Raw genomic sequence first — 22,359 nt, 5'->3', positions numbered from 1 at the left:
TTGGATAGTATTACTTAATTTCCCACTGGGAAGAAACTCATTATTTCTGACTTTATCTCAGCACTGACCTCTGGAACTGTCTCAGGAACGTTATTGGTTTGAGTACATGCTCCCTTTTTCTTTCCTCTGCACAGCCCAACATGAATGACCCTAAATGCCATTAAGATCCATGCCTAGCAGGGGTGCAGTTCAAGCGAGGGACGGACACATATGTCACGCTGGACCACATATGAGAAGCGCATTCAACTTAATGTGCTTTGTACAGAGAACAGTGATATTGATTCATCACAGGCTACATTACAGCTTTTTTCCACAAGATGAATGGTGAACGGAATGTGAGATTATATTGATAATAGATGACTAATGGCCCAGACACATCTTTTATGGTTAACCTTTTCTCCAAAAGGATCGAATTCCTTTTACATCCATCACATAAAGAGAGACTGCTTCATTAACACTTGTTCTCAGCTTGTTTCAGCGTGTTTGCTCTACTTAAATGTTTTGGAAGCGCACAGAAGCTGTTTGATTTCACTTTCTTTTTTTCTTCCCCCCCCCCCCCCCCCCGTGTCACAGTTTAACTTTGTAGGAAAGCTGCTAGGACCAAGGGGAAATTCTATGAAAAGATTACAGGAAGAGACGGGAGCGAAGATGTCAATCCTTGGCAAAGGGTCCATGAGGGATAAAGGGAAGGTAAGAAAAATATTGATTTGTGCTGAAATATTATTGTTTAACCTCTCAAAAAAGGAAATATTTACACAAACAAAAGCGCTTGAAATTCCACCAGAGCACAGAGGAATATTTTAACCAACACTATCTGAGTGGTAACTGAGATGAATTACACTCAGAGTAGAATTAATAGCTTCCACTTGACAAACACATGTAGGCGAAAACGGGAATGTTTTTCTGTGTTTTCTGTAATGGCATATTCAGTAATAGTCAATTATGAATGGGAAGTAATGAATCTTTTTGCCAGAGTCATTTATCCTGCTGACTTGTGGTCCCCCTGGAGCCAAACTTATCCAAGCATTTGTACAGACAGCCTTCTGGGTCTGGTATTCACTCTTAAAACAGGTCTCAGACTACTGCTATAGAGTTACGCTGCTATTATTACTGTAGCATCTGATTCAGACTTCTTGACATGACAAAAGACTCGCAGTCTTACCACCTCTCTGGTGAAACTGGAGCTGCATTTCAATGCGGCAAGAAGACGGTGAGGGCAGAATGATAACATGGGCTTTTAGGATGCCTTTAAAGTGGGTTTAACTGATATTTTTACAAAAAGGAGTATGAAAAGACACCTTAAACACAATGTGAAAGCATTAAAATGTTCCTGAGTTTAGACTATCAGCTAAATTTGCAGCCTTTCAAAGTTCTTTTCAAAGCTATCTATCTTAAAATGATCGCCCTCATTGTTAAGCACCGGCTTTGCTGTCTATTCATTATCACTGTTCCTTTTTTAAGCAAGCAGCAAAAATAAATGAATAAATACAATATTTTAAACCCTCCACCTCTTGTGCAAGACAAACACGTTTATTGACATAGTCAGATAACAGCTTGTGAACAAGAGAGCTTTCAGCAGAGTCAGGTAAGTGCTGTTAGAGATCTAAAACAGGGCTGAAAAAAAGAGCGAATATTGGATTTGCATTAATTTAGAGGTCAAAGACACAACTCATAATAAATTACACGAAATGTTCCCGCCGTTGCGTCAATACTGAGTTCACAACCTGTTTCAGCTGTCCCCAAGAAGCCAAAAATGTGTTGCGGCGTTAAACTGCAGCATCAAACGTGTAAATGTAGCTCCAGTGTTCCTCTCCTCATAATGAATGGAGCCAATACAGATTGTTTACTACAGCTTTATTCTACATATACAACTAGTTGAGGACCTGGATTTACTTTAAAATAACCCTGACTACCGCAGAATGCTTTAGCAGCGTGTCACTTTTAAGTGGAATCCATTAAATTGATCCATTTGCCCCTTTTTAGGGCCACTTTAAGATAATCATGACAAAACCAACACCCACATTTATACCGTTTACTTACATTTTAGTGGAAACCTTATTGGAAGTTTTATGTAAGACGTAAACACATTTTTACATAAACGCACAAACTCCACATGATCATGCAACAAAATAGAAAAATATATAATCCAAAGCAGCTGATGACAGATTGTTTCACTTTGTCAGATGTTCACAGTTTGACTTCCTTCTGACATTCATTACCTCAGTTTCAGCTGAGGTGCCAGAGTCAACTATGGAAACTTCATAACAGACGGGGACAGTGGGGAAAAAGAGGCCGTAAATCCCAGCGCTTTACATCAACATAAAGCACAGACATGCTTACAAAAAAAGCAAACTGACCCAGCAGCTTTGCTGCTCTCTCAGTCTTTCTTCATGTGTTTGAGCAGGTGATTTCCTCTCAGATAGCAAACTTGCTCCATTGTTTAAATAATAAAGTTAAAGAGATTTAAGAGTAGAAGTCCTGTAGAAGTCCTCTTCCATGTGCTGAAATATCCACGGGAAGACACTGAATTCAGAGCTGCTTCTAATCCAAGACTACAGGCTGGTGAGCACCTTCCACAGCAGCACTGCCACCAGTCATAAATATCTGTAACTGTATCATAAATACAGTTAGTTCACCATTTTGTTGCGTTAATGTATGCAAACATTCCTATTTTTAATGCCCCGACTTTGTTTTCTTTACTGTATCACTGTGGTCCAGCATAATAAATTGGATTAATTTTGAATTTAATTAAATGGATTTCATTGCATTATGATTATAATGACTTAAACTCCATGTGGCTTGAATTGGAGTATATTATTGAAGTGGCTCCAGATGACATTTGTTATAATTTGGCGCTGTATAAATAAAACTGAAGTGAAATTAATTAATCATACAAACCTGTATACAAAATTAATTAATAAAATATAAAATAAATTGATTTTAATTCCTTAAGCCAGTTACAGTCTTCCTGTGTTGCAGTAATCCAAGTTTGCATGGCGAAAATGAGTTTCTGTGGAACCAGAGAAAACATCCTGTTAATCAGCAAATGTAAAGATGTTCTTTGTTTATCTTTGATATGATTTTCTTTCTTCACCATGCTAACATTATGATATTCCCCAACTGAAAAGAGGCAGGTCTGCCATATTGCAGGATCCAAATATTTATCAAAACTTGTCTTTTTAGCATGGTTGGTTCAAGCTTCAAGTTGTTCCCCATAGTAAAGCGGTTTCTGAAAACGGAATAATAGAGGTCAACCAGCAGGCCAATAGCAACACTTTACATCTACTGAATCAGATTACTGCACATCCTATATACTGCGGTTATAAATCTTTTGCAGCACCTCATTGTAAAGTGCCTGTGAAATAAGCAGTTTGAAATATTACCTGAGTGGTGCAGCTTTTGGACAACTCATTCAACAAAAATGTTTTTCATAACTGAAGTGTTTATCAGTTCAATTATACGTCAGTTCTGTTTTTTTGTGAGATATAGAAAAATAAAAATTATGAAGGCAGCTGAAGAGCAAAGATGTGTCCTTACTAATCACCATTTTTGGATGTGTCCTAGCTGCTGCACAAGTTCATTTAAAATTTTGGCCGACTGCCACTAAACCTACTTAGTTTACTCATGTACTACATTAACACCTTCATTGTGTGTTTAATTAAAAAAAGAAGTTGGAAAAAAATATATTGATCACATTGTCAGAAACATAAGATTTGATTTACCTGCATTCCAGAGCCTAAGTTTACATGCACATTACATTGCAACCTCATACAATTTAATTCTTTAGAGCTGTTTAGTGCATAGCAGTACCACTAATATAGAAATCCATTCTGAGTGAGATGTATGCTGTTTCAGACAATAATAGACTCCAAACACCGATATCTTATCAACAAAGGCTCCATGCTGTTTTTGACTTAGGTTCTTTTTTGTTTGTAGTATTGATTTCTATGTACTGTTTGACCAAGTGTGAATGAATCTGTGATGAGACTGACATCCAGAGGTCATGGAAGAAAGGCATGCTGCCAGTCAGGGCAGCTGGCCACAAGGCTGTGTGGAACACACACAGCCAGTCCCTTTACATGCAAAAACACATTGTCAACACGTTTCTGCAGCCAACTTCATTTGCTCTGGAGAGTGGATCAGTTCAGGTTTAAGGCTGTATTTTAGGTTTAAAAATCAGAACATCTCCCCTGCCATATGATCAATATTGCACACTGTACATACATATTAGTCTGGTTAACAGAGCTAAAACATAAAGTCAAGATTTCATCTCTCCCACTCTAGAATTTTTCCCCAATAGCAAATCAAACTGAAAGTTACAAAGAATTTTTTTTCTTTTCTTAAATTTCTCTTTACTTTCCCCAAATCCATTAAAAAGGGATTTTTTTTTTCAATTCACTGAGAACAGGAGGCACGCTGCAGTTAGCTCTGTGTGTATCGGGTGTCTCTCAAAAACCTCAAAGTGAAACTGTGAGAACTCACAGACACATTCTGCACGCGTGTTTTGATCTCATCCATAATGACCTGACAGAGTATTTGTTGAATGTTGAGGTTCTGGGAGTGCTTTATAATTAAAGATGACCCCCAGAGGGTAGACACACAAGGACTGTGATGCAAGGACAACAAAAGTTTGAATCCCCAGAATGGCTGATGGAGGAGAAATAAAAACAGGATAAAACTCTTTTTCAGTCTCTATTCTATCTTAGCTGAATTGGTTCAAGTAGATCAAATGTGTCCTCTGCAAGTCTGTCATCATTTGCAATTATTTGTTAAGTGTGTATTGATTTTACAGTTAAAATGGAGCCTTTTAAAACAGTTTGCTCTGGCCCTGAACTACATAACAGATCTTAAAGACTTTTAAAGTCGGAATGAAGCCTCAGGCTTGGCTCCGCAGGTTACGAGTCCCGCTTTTCTTGTGACTCAAATAGTCCGATTATCTATTTTCAACTCTAATAACTTAAATGAACATAATAAGCCTGATGTTAAAGTTAATTTAATGGCATCGCTAAAATCAATTTCCCAGAATGTTTCCATTCTACACATTAATAATTACTTTGGATATTAAATGCACAATCAAGCAGTCCAAAGTGCGGACTGCATGGTAATGTGAGAACAAACTGAGCTTACGCTGACGTTTGCTGCACAAAAGCATTAGTCCAGAAGTGTGACATGTTTGCAGTTCCTGGAGCATATTTGAAAGCTATTGATTACGTTTACATTTGCAGAGTAGCAGATGTCATCGGGTGATGAAAAAAGTGTCTGGACTAAGCAGTTTCTTTGATCTCTTTGAACTCATCGTTTTGGTTTTACGCCCGGCAACTCGTGCCGCTAAAAATCCGCCATCCCTGCTCTCACCGACCTCATGTTAACGACCCGACACCTAGCTTGATATCACATTCAGTGATGTGGGGTGAAGACCGTGAAACTTTTAGTAGCTGTAGAGCTACGTCTTTCTCTTGAAAAATGTACGAAAGAAAAACAACAGATGAAAAGAGCGAATTTGTGAGGTGGACAGAGCAGTGTTCCTCCATATTTGATGATTGCTCAGGCAGTGCATCAGCTCACAGTGCCACCTTTGCAATGTGATAAAACATCTGCAGCTGTGTTCACAGAATGTTCAACTTACACCGAATGACCAAAAATATTCTCCTAATTCTGTGTAATATGTTATGTTCCTTGCTTCGTTAGTGTGTTTGTTCAAATGAATAGATAAATCTGAAAATCACGGTATGTACGTTTAAGCGATGAGAAGAGTGATCTTATAATTTATGTGAAAAACAGAAATTGCACCTGTTTTATTTGATTTTTTTCTGTCTGTCATGATGACACTTGCATTATCTCCCTCTCCCCTCTCTAAAAATATACTGTGCAGTTTTGGCCATCCAGATGAAAGATGACCTGGTCTGTATGCACCTTCCGACAGTTAGATATCCCTGTGGCTACATTTCCATGCACAGCAGTATTCTGACATAATGAATCGATTAAGACCGAACTCTGAGTGAAACACTGCCATCTAAACGGCAGTTACTTATCACTTTAACCCAAATAAGTTGATGTTCAGTGTAATATCCAATTTCAGCTGTGTGGCTTATGCCAGTCTTACTCACATCATGTAGCCATGCACACACCTTAATCGCAAGGTTTTTTTTTAGAAGCGTAGCGGGTGTCGAGCAGGATGACTGCTCGCAACAAGAAAAAAAATTGCTTTTGGGCTGAGGGGTAAACCCTGAAGAATGTTCCTGTTTTAAGGGATATGAATGTGAGCAAGGCTTTAGATGGGTGCAGATATTACTGTGGCATTGGGGGATGAATAATGAGCTTGACTCAACTAAAAGGTAAACGGGAATATGAGAAGAATATCCTATCTACAAAGCAGTACCATATTTGAAATATTTTCAGTTATATTTTGTCTTACACTAAGTTTGACAGTGGGAATATTGCCCTGCAGGCACACTGGCCTTTGAGTCTGCTGTTTTATTAACAAAACTTACCATGTTTCACCTGTCCACCAGGCGCCCTCAGCACACCTGTTCCTCATTTGCCAATCAGTCTGCTGCCTCCCCAGCTGCACCTTGTTAGTCTTGTATTGAAATCTCCTACTATCACCCACTCTGATCATTTTGCCAGCTTTTTGGTGATTGCTCATCTGAACACCTCTCAGTCTGCGTGTGATATATTTTGATACACTCTTGTGCTTTTTGATGGCACCTTTGTTGTCATTTCTTCATTGATCATCAGGGCAACTTGTGCAGTTTTCTGTGTCTGAGTCACACGATGTTTATCCATTTAAACATTTCCCGGAGCTGTTCTGGAGCACAGCCTGCCGAGCATTCCTCACAACAGCTTCAAATCACAAAGGGCAATTTATATACCAGAAAAGGGTTCGGTAACACCATCCCTGGGGCCAGAATCTATGACTAAACTGTCATGCCAACTCTGTTACTTATTCCTGTTTTTTCACTGGTTGATAGATTAGTATTTTATGGGGGGGGCAGGACACAAATATTCCCAAGATGTTTACGTGCAAGGTATCCATAATGTAGTGATTATCTTCAAGGGAACGCATAAATGCTCATGTGGGCTTTAGCATGCATGTCCAAGAGCTGCTTAAACACCAAAACCCCATTATTGTCATGATGTTTAACTCAAGATTTCCAAGATCACAAGAATCTTTCATGTCAGGTTCGAAGCTGATTTTTTTTCCAAACTTTTTTCAAGAGAGGCTGAGCAAATGTGTTCAGAACTAGAAAAACACGTCTAAGATGTGCCGAGGCATAGGGACAGAGAACTCCTAAAGAGTTGGAAGGAGATTGGGTGTTGGAACTCGGGAAGGGAACTCTGAACTGCCCTTTGTTGGGTGTATTGCCGAACAACCATGCCAACATAAAGCATGCATGGGAGTATGTGGAGTGTGAGGCTTGACAACTTTTTAAACAGACGTACCTATTTACATATGTAAGTGAGCATAGATGAGCAATAAGATTTTAGCCTAAATGTCTAAAGCATTTTGCCCAAGGGTATTTGCCCAACAGAAAATAACAGTCTTGCTACTACATTTTAGGGATGTGTGCAAAACGGACCTGTTACATGTTTTATACTGAGACTGGGCTCTTACACTAAACCATCCTGGTGAGTCAGGCTCGATTGCCACAGTCAATCTGTCCACATTTTCAAATAATCAAATGTAAACCTCCTCTGAATAATTGTTTTTAACAGTTTTTTTTTTCATTTTTGCAAACAATGTTTCTCTTCTTTCTGTGAATACACCATCTGCTGCAGACACACCGTATGCCTGTTAGATTACAGTCTTTGCGGTAAATTGATGTACAAATTCCTCAAAGAAGTTTTATTGAGTAGAATTACTTCATAGATTCAAATGGACACATTCCAGACAACATTATAGCATCATTATTATATCTCTAATATAATATCAAGGGCATATACAGAAAAACACGACTTATAAGTGAAAGATTATCTTTTTTTTTTTTTTTACCACGCTATGAGTATGTAATGAGTGTAATATTTACCAGACAGAGATGTTCTGCTGTAATGCAGGGGCTATTAAATCTGCAGATAACATTCAAAATTAGGGTCTATATAATATGCAGTAGGAGGTAATTTTTCGAATGATTAATCAAGCATAGCTACTCTGGGAGAGAAAAAAAAAAATGGTGCTGGAATTGAACATAATACGTCTACTTTACAGCACTTCCATTAATTTTCCGCTGAAACTCCTGGTCTCCTGAAGAAGAATCCCTCTGGCTTTAACAGATTAATGTTCAAAAATCTGCGCAGCTAAAAACATGTCTGCGACCTTTACTTTGTTGTGGTGCATATTTCAAGTTCCTATTACTAGATTGGTGAGTGTGGTAGCATGCCGGCATCAGCACTTACCTCACCGCCTCCATGGTGCTGAGATCATATCGTACTCAATCAACTGTTACTGCACGAAGCAAAGTTGAATGTCAGCTTTCAAACTCAAATCCAATTTTTCACTAACGCAACTAGTTCAGCTATTTTGGGGGGGCCATGGACTGATTGTATTTGGCTTCACTTAGTGACACTTAGATTGTTACACAATAGACAGCAGCACGGGGGATAACATGTTACTGTGTGAGCTTCCGAGTCAGAATATCACGTGTTATTCCTCTTCTACTCTTTCAGCCATCGTAGTGTGAATGTAGCATTAGGACAGGCTCACATTACCACTGTTCATTTAATTACCTGAAGAAAAATACACTTGCCCTTCATGTGTAACATTGATATTAGCACCAGATTAATAATTAATCAGTTACATGCTTTAATATTTCACTATGCTCAACCGCCGAAGTGTAATATTTGTGACGTTAATTTCAGTTTTGCGGGGTATGAAAACATATGTTTCAAATTTGCAGTCAGTTTTCTATACGAACCTTCCTCACCTGCTCTTTCTATTTTCACAGGAAGAAGAGTTGCGGAAAAGTGGGGAGGCCAAATATGCCCACCTGAGTAATGATCTGCACGTTTTAATTGAAGTCTTTGCTCCACCAGGAGAGGCCTATTCCCGTATGAGTCACGCCTTGGAGGAAATTAAAAAATTCCTAGTTCCAGTGAGTTTATTACTTTACCTGATTTTTTTTCATTCTCACGCCTTTCATGAACAGCAGGCATTACTGCTGACTTCATCGTTTCTTTGGCAAACTTATTAACATAACAGTTTCAAAGTTCACATTATCTGGGTTTTTGTTTACATGATAGGACGATATAAGCATGAAGTTTCTCTCTGCCGCTCTACACTGCATGCCCTTTGTTGCAAAGGAGAAATAATGTATTCTGCAATTAAAGTGCAGTATGAAACAACTTGCAAGACTCCAGCAACTTATAGCCCGGAGAACTTTGCAATAATTAGTGTGCATGTTGTGTGCTCTTGCTGAGCCTAAGCTGTAAATATTAATCAAGCTTTGCAAATGTGACAAGCCTAATAGAGGAGTTGTGCTGTATGAGTCTACTTTATGAAGTTCATGCTTCTTCCTGTATTGAGCTAATGTTTTGTGTGCGCACTGGGCCAAGAGGAGGATGATACTGCATGCACAATCGAGCAAAACCAAACACAAATTACGTGAGACCGAATGCCAACTTTTGGCATTCGTGAGACCGAATGCCAAAAAAGAAATTAGAGCAGGACTATAACCATGTTTCCAGAGAAATTTAGGGTGCCTGATATAATATAAAGTAAAACAGGATGCTGTGCTGCTGCTGATGCTGCTGCTGCTGCAAAACAAATGCTAATTTAAAATTTGATGTTCGCAGCACACACTCTGTCACACTTTCTTTTAACAGTACTTTTTAACTGTGAAGGAAATGGTGCCATTTTGTTTAATTTATTTCTGATTTCAACTGCTTAACAAGTAGAAAAGACTTCTGTGTCATATTCTTGTTTAACTGTTCTCTTAATGTTTTTTAATGGGTGGAAGGTTGGACTGCAGCAAGGCCCGCTGGAATTGGCACCCTATTACCACAGGGCCATGCAGTTGTAATACATGGTTACAAATGTGCATGTGCATGTTCCTCCTTTTCTTTTTCTTTTTTCGCTTCTCCATCTCAACCTTTTTAAATATGCTCCTTGCATGTTTCAGCATTTGATGTGTTGAGTTTGTAGCACTTTCAGTTGGATGTAGGTTCATATGGAACTGGCCGCATTGTGTTTTAGTTTGCAATTTAGATAGCGTACAGCCTTTTTTAAGAATAAGGGTGATAAAAATCTATCCCTTGTGTTTGATTGTGTTGACTTTCATGAAAACGTCTGAAAAACAATATCAGATATTACAAAGAAGCCAAGACCATTCTTGTCAGTCTGTCTCCTCACATCAACTGATGAATTTGTGACTCTGCAATAACAATTTGCATGAAAACAAAAGGAACTGCCCTCTGAAGAACTCTTGAGCATGAATCCTGAGCATTTATTGAGCAACAAAAAATACAATTTTGCAAAATCCCTCTTTGTCAAAGATGCTCAGAAATGCTAATTCAGCCCAACATTTTCACTCTGCTGCAGTCTGCACCGTGAAACTGATGAGGTGGGCAACTCTTCTCAGGTCAGAAGGGACTTCAAAAGAAAAAAAAGTTCACATAAACATATATATTCATTTAATTATTTTCCATAAACTTCAATATTCATTGATGGCCATCCAAGAGTATGGATGTATTGCTTGCAGAGTCTTTGCTGTAGCTTCATTGCAGCAGCTTGGGAAACTATATGATATTAATCCTAAATTATTCTAGTAGAAAGTGCAGCCACATTTCCAAATTAGAATACACACAGGACCGGCTGTAATACATTTCTTTTAAACATGCACACACGTTCAAGCACAAACTGTTTAAATCTTTTGTGAAGATGTGCCAGCAGGATTAATGATGCAGAATAACTGGCAACCAATTCACAAGGATTTTGTAAGAAGATAGAAAATCACTGCTGTGAAGGGGATAATACACTCTGTTTATGAATAATAAACCCCCCCAGAGCTGCTTTCTTAGTATATGTGCTAACTCAAATCGAGAGCGCTTAATATCATATTTAGAAATAAATAAAGATTTTTTACGTTGTTTATTAATTGGACATTTCCCTCCTTAAATGGCTTTTTTCACCGTGAGTATGACAAAACCCAAGAATATGTTGTTAAGTTAGAATTTGTGGAAAGACAGAAAATCTGATTCTGTTCCTGAATACAGCTCACACCATCTCCTCATGTCAATGAATACTGAATATAAAGGGTATGCCTTCTGTTTTATGGCACTTCGTTGCTGACTTGGAGATCTTATGGATATGTAAATAAACAGCAACATAATGAGATATAACATGCATATGTCAGTATCCACGGCGACAGATGCTTGCGGCTACCAGGGAAGAGTGGAAAAGACATCCTGCTGTTTGCTTTTTTTTTTATGCTGAACTATACATTAAGAGTTTTGTTATAAAGGACTTGCTGTCGAGGTATTGCTAAGCAACAGTTGTGCATATGTGAATAGCACAAGTCTGAAAACAGAAAAAAAACCCAAGTAAGCTCACTTCAGTGGTGTGAACCGCACGCCTTCCTTGCTTGACGCTTCTGCTAATGTTAACACTCAAATGTCTAACTAAACTGTTCACTGTGGGTGATGTCAGCACCAGGCTTGTAGAGAAGAAAGAACATTTCTATGTCTCTGCTGAATCAATATACCACATTTTCACCAATCGACACCTCTGTTAGGCTGATCTTTTAATGTATAATAGATTAGTTTGTTGTTGGCTCAGTGTGTAAAAGGTAAAATGTACCTTTCTAGAGTTTAGTATGGGGAAAACATTCTAATCATTTCTGATCACGCCACAAACATGCCAGATTGGATCCAGCAATCCCCACAGGAAAACTCCCACTGCTCCATCGGTCAATCTACCCCTGCTGGTCTGACATTATGTTTCAGAAACCCAACTAAACTCTAGAGGATACAGCAGACAGAAAAAACAGGGAGGTGTAGCTGTCTGCCGCAATGCTACATGTGTAGCTTACGCTTGCTGGTTGCCGCTGACATTCTACATATGCACCAGAGCATTTGAGCTGATTGAATGACTGGTGCAACACTCACTTCTTCTCCCTCCTTTAGTCTCTCATCTATTGTATGTCTGAACAAAAACTCAAATGTGCTCAAGTCTTCTGCAAAGCTCGGATTCATTTTAATGTGCATCACCCCCATGATGTCTGAAAATAGATGTCTTACCCCTATAATTTTGCAAGACCTTCTTCTTACTGAGCTCCTGCGGAGTCAGCAAAACACGCAAAAAAAAAAATGAAAACACTTCACTGGATACAAAAAAAAGAATATTATGAGGGTTGTGGGCATTTATTTTGTTTCAATCTCAACCATTCATCATCTCGATAGGCTGTATGGCCACTTCCAATTAGAGTTTTAGATGTGTAATTATGGAGTGTTTTCTAATTAGTGCTGTTTGCTGCTGAACTGCAAATTCCATCAACGGCAAAGAAGAGGAAGTTCTTTAAGAGGCTGAGGAGCATCTGTGAAGCAAAATGTGTCAACAAGAATCTGTGCATCAAAAGGGATAACTCTGAGTGAGATACAGTGAAAAATAACAGTTATTCTTCTCTCAACTGGGTCGCCTGGGTCCAACTGGCACCAGAATTATTAGTAGGTAGAAGGTGACACAGATGCTTGACGAAGATGTGTTGTACTAATTTGCTGTGATGCTATTTGTGCTGAGTTAAATAACATCATGTGAAACAGTCTGTTTTTAGATGCATTAAAAGTTGATTTGATCGTCTGATGATGATGATGCAGACTTTGTGAAAATAGGCTAATTCAAGGTATCAGTCTAATTCTGAAATTTTGCTATTCAGCAAAGGGGACATGGCATGTTGTGAAAGCTGTTGTGAAAGCTGTCATGTAAGCGGTTGTGGATGCTTCGATCTCAGCTTAATCTTATTGGAAAATAATGGCAGTGGATCAAATAATCCTTGTCCTTAGTTTAAGTGCACTAAAACAGTTGATATAAATATATGTGTGTGTATAAACTGAAACCGGTTTTGTTTCTTTGATTGTTCCTTTTTTTTCATTAATGAGTTTTTTTACTCATTAAAATCATATCACAGATCTCAAAGAAAATATAGTTGAACAATATATCTTCCACATAAAGAGATCACATCCTCTGAGACTGACGGTTCAAAAAAGGCAAAATTTTGCAAGTATTTTGGACAGATACATTTAAAAGGATACAAAAGAAGCTCTCTAATAACTGGTCTGGTAATCGACAGATTCGTATCACTGAGATAAAAGGTACAGAAGCTCCACAGAGCAAGAAACAAGTGAATGCAGTCAGAAAACGAGACATGGAGCAGGTGGACCCAGAGCAAGGAGAGACTGGTATCGGTGTGCTTCGTGTATTGACCTACTAAAGCCCAGCCGTAGCTCTATGAAGGGCATCAAAATTGTACAAGGTCATGCATGGTCAGAATTAATCACAATGAGCAAACACTCTGGCCTGAGAAACCTCAGCATGGGCTTTATCTCTGTATGCTCAAGCTAACGCCTCTGTCAACAGTCAAATGTGACAAGCTCTGGCTGGTCTGTTGTGTTTTGGGTCGGCTGCCAGATTCCCAATTAAGAGCTCTGCCAGTCTCCTTCAGACCATAAGATGCCCTTTATGGCTTTATTGTTTCTTTAATAAGAGGAGTTCGTGTGTGCATCTTGTTCAATGTTGGGTTGTTTTTTTTGTGTCTCCCTGTGAGATGCGAACGCTTTAGGTCTGCGTTTAGCGCATTTTAAAGTAAAGAGTTTCCCTTGTGGGCTATCACACATCTCACTTTCAATGTCAATATATGCCTGAGCTCTGGATAATCTTGTCCTTTCCAGGTCTTAAAATGAGGTATTAACAACCTGAGATGAGCAACACATGACATATTAATGGGTTATTTTTTATTTAATTATTTTTTTAAACAAATATTAAGTCATAATGCAAAAGCAGTGTGTAAAAAAAACAAGGTCCACTCTAACTCTTTTCCACAGGAAATGAGAGAAAAAGGTCACATCCAAGTCCTACTAATGAAAAAGGGAAGAGTTATAGAGCCATTTCTAAACTACTTGACTCCATCGTTGTACATTGAGAATTTGATTCATAGGTGGAAAACATTCCAGACAGTTGCCAGGAGCGGACATCCCAATAAGTTAACCCCAAAGTCCAACCATACAATATCAAAGAAACAAAAAAAGACCAAGACCCTACCGCCTCAGTTTGCATGTTAAATGTTAAAGGTCATAACTACAATATGAGGAAAAAAAAGGGTTTTTAAGGGTTGCCAGTAGAAAGTCGCTTCTCTTGAAAAAAAAATGTCCTTTGGACAGATATGACCAAAATTGAGATGTTTGGCCTGCTGCACAATGTTTGGTGAAACATTTCATACACATTTTTAAGTATGATGGTGGGATAATTGGTTGAGTTTGTTTTGTAGTCACAAGATATGGGTAATTAAGATGACCATAAACTCCTCTGTACATCAAAGTATTCCAGAGTCAGATTTGAACCCATCTGTCTGACAGCTAAAGCTTTGCTTAGACGGCTCATGAAGTTAAAATAGAATGGCTGGGAAAGAAAAGAATCAAGGTTTTGCAATGATCCAGTCGAAGTCCAGACTATGACTTGATTAAATTTCTGTGAGAGCGGGACCTTAGGAAAGCCAGAACCTCAATGAACTGAAGCAATGTTGTAAAGAGGTGTGGGCCAAAATCCCTCCACAATATTGTGAGAGACTGATAACACTTTACGGGAAATGATTACTTCAAGTTATTGCTGCTAAATGTGACTCTACAAGCTATTGAGTTATTGGATGTAGTTAGTGTCCCACAAACCGCTTCTGTATTTAGGCTTGGTTTTTGTTTAAAAAAGTAATGACATAGTACAAAATATCATGTGTTGCTGCTCATCAGGGTTTGTATTTACATAATTATAAGACCTGATCTGCAAAACCGACAGATGCGACACAGAGTGTACTTTCGTCTTGTCAACTTAGTAAATGCTGGTATATATTTCTATTTTTTTCAAGATACCAATTGTTTTAGGGCTTTCTTATCTTGTTCTCTTCCGTGAGACGAAACAACCTTGTGAAAAAGCTGCCAAAAAAATCGCTTCTTCATCTGTCGAAATCACCGCCTCTAATACTTTGTTGCCATTACAACATTTAGCCTGGGGTATCAAATCATATTGGTCTTGTTGAAGTATGTCTCTGAAATAAGCGTGTTTATCTGTCAGCAATGACAAGATAAAGAAAACTGCTTTGTCCTTATCTGCTGTGTAACGATCCACATCATATATTACATCAGGTTGAGACAAGCCGAGTCTCAAGATAATGGTATTCCAGAAAAGTTGTTTAGGAACTATTTAATCAGCATTTGATTTATTATTTTCGGATTGGCCTTCTATTGTTGTAAAATGACAGAAAAGAGTTTTGATTTTATTCTTTTGTTGTCCTCCATCTCAACACGCACTCACTGAATTGATTTGGAAACCTTGTTCTGGTTCTAAACATTCTTTTGTCCCCCATCCATCCAGAAATTGCAGTCAAAATGGAATCTACAGTTTTTCTGAGGAGTATTTTTCCCCCACAATGCTAATGTCCCTACTGTGTGCCCCGTTACCAAAGATAACTTTATTTGTCAACTATTCACCAATCAGCAGCACAATGTATTTCATTTGTCTCAAGGTCATTCTAATTTGCATACAACTGCTTGCAGCCAGAAGACAAATGACCTTGTTTCTTTTTTTCAATGTGAGACGCTCTGCATTTTGCCTCCACAGGACTACAATGACGAGATCAGACAGGAGCAACTGAGAGAGTTATCTCTGTTGAATGGCTCCGACGAGCCAAGCAGAGGGAGGAGTGCACAAGGGAGGACCCTGCGACCAACAACCACAATATCCACAAGGTAAATGGATAGTTAGAGCTGTGTGAAAACTGCTCTGTAAGATTGAAGAAGAAAAGAAGAGGAAGAAGCAAATATTTGTGTAAAATGAATTATCAAGGCTTCTGGGAGATGGCTGTTTTAGTTGTATTAGATTCTGAATAAAAAAAATTGTTGTGGGTTGTGGGCAAAATTCTTTTTAAAACATTTTTTTGATATATCAGGATTTTTTTATATATCTAATTTCTTCGCAAAGGAATTCCTCTGAGAAGGAATTAAAATATATTCCATATATTCCTTCTTACATGGTTATCATGTGATGTAGGACCTAGTGGGAACATAGATGAGGCTTTAACTAACTTTAAGGAGGCTATAGTATGACAAAAATAGCTCTTTCTGTACTTGAGAGCATTTATGTGGTCGTCTGAAGTTGCTACTAACTCAAAAACTCTTTGTCTTTTTGAGAAAAAAAGGCTCTTTCAAGTGAAAAAAGAAAACAGAAATACAAAATCTGTCCCCTCTTTTCAGTAGGGACGATAGGGCGTTCTAAAAGTTCAGCTCCTGGTCTATGTCGCTGTGTGTATTGAGTGTATTTCCTCCTATCGGTAGTATTAGTAGAGTTCTCTTTTGGTGGCCGGTGAATGAATAAAGTGCTACGCAAGGCCATATCCCTATCCCTTTAAAATTTATTTGCTTTCCCTCATCAGGTCAAATCAGCTTCCACTGTGTTTTAGTATGTTAAATGATGGTTGGTTTTGTATTTTAGGTCAAAATCTTAAAGCCTTTTTAAAAAAAAAAAAAAATCTCTACAAATAGGACTAACAGGTTGACGCAGGGTTCTGAATCAAACATTATACCATGCAAAGATGCTTTTCATGCATCTTTGCATGAGTTGGAAAAACATTAAATGATGAGCCACAATAATGTTTACAGAAGATAAAACGGTGCATCTTTTGCCCCTCTCCAGCACAGATTTTCTTAATATGAGCATGCCTGATTACAAATGCGTTGTTAAAAAGAATAACGTGTGTTGGACCTCTTTATTTCCAGGAAATATTAAGAACATAGGGATTTTTAAACTTTAACCCACAGTGTATTGTGCTTTCTTAAGGTCGTAAACTGCAGCTACACCTCAGAATAACTCATGCATTCAGTGTCTCACATGGGTTACATAACGTTAAGAGGAAGGGGGATAAGAGTTCTCCCTTTCTAGTCAAAGAAGACATATACAATTTATATCATAGGTTAAGATGTTATGTTCCTCATAATGAGCAAATTCATCTTCAAAAGTTTGTAAATTGTGAAATATCCCCCCTTTTTTACCTAATGCCTCCTCAGTATTTCTCAGAAATTTGTTATTTAATGCAATATATTTTGTCATTTTATGCTCGTGTGGAAACTCTAGAACTGGGCTTGATGTTGTGAAAAAGAAATATTTTTGTAAGAGAAATAGAAGGCCCACCTTCATGGTGAATTTTCAGATTAAATGGCTCACTGAAAAACAGTTCAGTATTTCATGCAAACTTGCCATGAGTTTTCTTCCTCAGGCTGGAGTTAATAGTTTTGAAAAAGTATTTTTCTTTTCAATTTTTTCCACTTTCGTCATCTATGTGAGTCAGATGTATCTAATTTTCCCTGTATTGAAGCTCAAGGGGATTTGGGGATCCAGGCAGGACTAGAAAAAGAGCATTTGATTGACTTAGCTACATATTCAGGTGCCTGTGTGAAATGCCTTTAGAGCAAATTGTCTGTAATCTACCTGAGCTGTGGCAGTCCCTCAGGCGGAAGCAGGGACATTGTGCCATGACAGTCTGGCCTGATTCAAACAACTGACGAGCTAAATCCAGCTTTAACTTCGGACGCTCCCAATTTAAATCCTCGCCACCACTTCCCGACCAAGATTTTTCCCTTATGCTGTAACGATAAGCTATTATTGTAAAACTCCATGAAAAAAATGTGACCCAGAAATTCCCTTTTGAGTGTTTGTATTTTTGGATCATAATGAGATGCTACCATGCAAGGATGCGCCGGAGGAAGAAATAAGTGTCCTTGCCCACCAACATAAGGCTGTAAGTATTAGAGTTGCTACTTCCATTATGCAGCTCCTGCAGTGTCCCAGTGGTCCAGCTGCTGGGCAGTCACCCTTTCACAAAAGAAACCATCCGCACTGAAATCCCCATGCTGCCGCAGTCCTGTGGCGTCTTTGCCGGTGTATGTTGTATTATTCTTTACAATTCTCTTAGTCTGCCTACAGTGTGAGACATCTTCTGCAAACTTACACATGGCACTGCTACTAAAGGAGCCATGTTACATTTGACGGTGATGTTTGCAGAGCTGAAAGAGACACATATTGACATTTGCCAACTCTCTGATCATAGATAAAGCTTAGAGCGATGTACATTATATCTCACCAAAGCACCTTGTATGACAACCACTAAGTGAAGTAATCTGCACATATGAGAGGATTAAAGGGATTTAACAGATTTCCTAATGTTTTAATTCCATTTTTTTTTCACATAAAGTTGCTTTGGCTTATTAACAAACGCTGTAGAGCAACATTCTCTGTTGACGCCACGTTTCCTGCTCGTCTGTCTTACCAGGGGCCACAGAGGTGCAGGACGAAGTGCTGCAGCACCCCGGGGGACAGCAACGGCAGCACACAGTAAACTTTCCACAACGGTTTTGACAAGGGACGTACAAGCTCAGAGAGCCAGGGGAGCAGCAGCGAATGCCGGATACAGGCCCCCACTGTTAGCAGTCACACATGAAACATACGACGACTATGTAAGTCCAATCCTCTTTTCACACACAGAAAAGTCTGTCTGGTAGAAATGCTAGTTGAAGTGTGTGGAAATCAGACGTGGTTAAATCCCCTTTGATCTGCTCTGGATGAGTCTTGCTTGATATGGTGACGGGTACGCTGGGACCGGAGTTTGAATAATTAAAGCAAGCGAGATAATCTTACATATTTCATACTTTGTACATTTTATAATGATTTCAGATTTTCAAGGAGGCAGTCTGTAGTTGTTATTTTGTACTCAACTCAAACTTTGGTAGGAATAAGCAGTTCAACGAAGAGGGTTCAGTGAGATCGGTTTCACAGCCTTATGCCAAAATTTTTTAAAAAGCACAGCACATGGTCTTATTTGATTTTCTGTTCACTTCAATGACTAGAAAAATAAATGCATACAAATATCACACTGGTATGTTTTACTCTTAGACTGATTACTAAAAGCTATGTCATAGCATTTTTCTGATTCATTCTAAGGAGACATTTATTTCACCAATCTAAATGACCACAAAGGCTATTTTAAGTGTACAACAACATATGACTCATATTCATGATGAAGCTACATAGTCCTCATGAAGAAGGTGGAGTGGAGGTGGCAGTGGGGATTTTGCCAGCACTTGCAAGTGTCAGATTCAGTAGTTGTTTTTTTCACACCTTTCTTTTCACATATTGTATGCAGTTACGTTTGCTTTTTCTTCAAACACTACTTGGTTAGGTTTAGGAATAAAAACGGGCAATAAATGTGTGGGAAAAAACAGGGTATAGACATTAATATTATGTTACAACTCACTATTTTGTTAGTTTGTCCATTTTGATTGCATTATAATGGCCTGGTGTCAAGGCTAAAGTGACTTATCGTAATTCAGTCCAAGTTTTTTTTTTTCCAAGTTGGCCAATGCTGTTAAGACTTATTTTTAGGATGCTTTTCTGTCGGAAAATTCAAAACATAGTGTAGGGCTTGAAGGATTAATATGGTGATTAAGATGTTCATTGATTGCTTCCCCCGTGTTTGATGTTATTTATCTATTTATTCAGTATTTTGGATTAATTTTTTCGGCTGATTTTCTAAAGCCTTCTTTACCCACCCTTAACCCCCTTAACACTTAGTTTGCCCAAAGACAACCATTCAAGGACTGAGATTAAAGAGCACTTCCACAGCGATGATAGTAACAGCAAGAGTTCTTTAAAATAAATTGTGCACAGCAAACTTTCTTTATCTGGTGTCTAAACTAACACATGCTTGTTCTGCACACAGTTTTTCATCACTGTCCAACAAACAATGTTCTTCCAAGTTTTGACACTTAAAAAGGAGAAGTGTTATTGGCTTAAGGCACCTCAAAGCAATTTGAGAGCCCCTGTACTCTACAACATCTGAAATTCAAGAGTGTTGTCAGAGTAAAGGCCACGGTGGAAAAAAAATAACAGGCAAACGTGGATTTGGTCTGTGCATTAACTTAAAGTGAGCTGATTTTAAATGCCTTATTACTGGATGTGGGGATTTGTTAGTCTTTACTGAATGGAGACCTGAAAATTTGCTACTGCTGTCCTTTTGCTTTGTAGCTGATTGAATAATTAAAAGAGCAGCAGGTTTAATAGATGAAGTTAACAAGCATAGTATGAAGAAAAAAAACATTGTATGAGGAGAAACCACAAACCTGCAAAGCCTCGCACTGTGAATAGTTTCACCAGTGAAATACAAAGGGACAGTACTCGGCTTAAAGGGGTGGTTAGCGCTTTGATTAGTGGTCTGTAAAATCTCTCACTTCACCTTTAACAATTGGACACGTGTAGAAAAGTCTTCGAGGTCTCAGCTAAAAGTATGCATGTCCTCAGATCTCAGACATTTCTCAAGGTCGTTTTGAAAAGACTACATGCGGTGATCTCTAAGTTTCATCCAAATGAAAAAAGGCAACACTTTTACCAGTCTATTTCCTCTGAGCCTTCCTGCTAAGAAAAACCCCCATGTGTGCAGGCAGCTGAAGATTGGGCTGTCTGCATGGGGAAATGCACAAGCGCAGTCTCATTACCAAACCAAATTGAGTTCTGATGTAGAGCCTGTGTATTTGTAAGGAGTGAAAAAGCCAGGCATTTCTTCTCTTTGTAATTGGAGGTTGGAAAAGAGGCTGGGAGCACAGAGACTGGGGGATTATGGAAAGATGAGTTTGTCCTGAGCATTCTCTTCCTTCATATCTCACTTTGCAATTTTTTTCTACAACATTACACAGTTTGCTTTGAGCATGTCTTAAGATTGCAGAAAGACATCTTCATACAAATATCCAGGTTTGTTTGATTTACTCTCTTTTTATACATTATTTGAGAATAACAAGATGCCGTACTACTTGTTTTTTTGTTTTTTTTAAAAAAACAGGGATCCTGCAATACACAAGCTGCAGATACACAATAATCAGCATCAGTTTATGTTGCTACACAATGTTTTTCTTCGGCAAAATATAGATTGCTTGAGTATCATGCAGTTTCTTCAGAAGATGTTGATTGATGGTCTCTGTCAAACTGTCAGTTTGTCTCATAAAAGTGATACTATGAGAACGTCCATAATTGTATCTAATTGAGGGTGGTATTGATTTAAGATGCCAAAAGAAAAGCATGGGGAAGCTGGCAGTTATCATATATCAGTCTTTGTTCTGTGTTTCATGAACATAATATTTTCTCTCATCAGTCTCCCACAAATCTCTCTGTATCCTTCACACCGACACTCTGTTACCTTTGTCTGTCAAAGAATGTAGCTATTGTGCAACGATTCTAGGCGGTGATGTTGCAATTTTTACTCTCAAGAAATCCCAGAGAGAGACTAAAAGCAGAGGGAAACTGATCCTACTAAGTACTGTCTGTAGTCAAAGATTAGTAAAGCTTATTCCTCTGAACCATAGAGCTACAGTGTTGTGCAAAACCACACATTTACACTGGGTGGCATGTTCCTTCATTACGATGAACTCTTGTTTAATGGCTTATTTTAAGTCAATCCCACAAACACCATCCCGCTGCCACACTCACTGGAGCACCAAATTTGTATTAATACACGGCTGAAAGTAATCCACAACAAAAAAGCATTTTATTCCACTTTCAATGAACACACGCACAAAGCTAAGACTTCTTTTTTAATTTATTGAAAGCTGATAACTGCAAGTGCTAGAAACAGATAAACTGTTGGGTGGCAATTCTTTACAAACACACACATAGCGCATTCTCTCATATGCGGCCTTATGATTTGACTATGACCTGCCACCTTCTGAATCAAACCTTCACCATTTCAGGAATAAATGTAGCGTCTTTAATCTCTTCCTCAAATAAAAATGACAGCGAGCCTTACTACAGTAAATATGTGCTTTTATCAAATGAATAAGAAAAAAAAAGATGATGCGGAGCTGTCAGTTTCTTGACTAAATCACTGATGGAGCCACGGTCTAGTTTTCTGCAGCACTGCAATTTGTATTTTTCCTTTTACCTTCTGCTTTTGTGAAAATGCAACACAGCAAGTTATTATCATCACTTCACATCTTCTGAGTCCTATTTGCATAGGATTGCCTATTCATAACCAGCTCACATACACGTGTTGATATGTGTGATTCCTGTCGCATCCAGTCATTGTGTTTACTAAATGAATGACAGGCAGAGTTTCCCATAATGTT

At 38.4% G+C, this 22,359-nt stretch overlaps 1 protein-coding gene across 2 annotated transcripts in view; it reads left to right on the top strand.

Annotated features, from left to right (window-relative positions):
- Positions 1–22,359, top strand: part of khdrbs2 (KH domain containing, RNA binding, signal transduction associated 2) — a 65,802-nt gene that overhangs the window by 23,824 nt on the left and 19,619 nt on the right. For both annotated transcript variants that reach the window (XR_011917022.1, XM_072391136.1), the window contains exons 3-6: positions 574–690; positions 8,943–9,089; positions 15,818–15,945; positions 18,522–18,705. Coding sequence is in view for 1 of the 2 variants with exons in the window: in XM_072391136.1 (XP_072247237.1) it covers positions 574–690; positions 8,943–9,089; positions 15,818–15,945; positions 18,522–18,705 (576 nt within the window). In the remaining variant the exon portion in view is untranslated. The remainder of the gene's footprint in view (positions 1–573; positions 691–8,942; positions 9,090–15,817; positions 15,946–18,521; positions 18,706–22,359) is intronic.

Source organism: Leuresthes tenuis, unplaced genomic scaffold (assembly GCF_036924035.1).
Source record: "Leuresthes tenuis unplaced genomic scaffold, fLeuTen1.0.hap1 SCAF_8, whole genome shotgun sequence".
Lineage (NCBI taxonomy): Eukaryota > Metazoa > Chordata > Actinopteri > Atheriniformes > Atherinopsidae > Leuresthes > Leuresthes tenuis.
The sequence above is the reverse complement of the archived record's forward strand: the minus strand, read 5'-3'. Positions and strand labels throughout refer to the sequence as shown.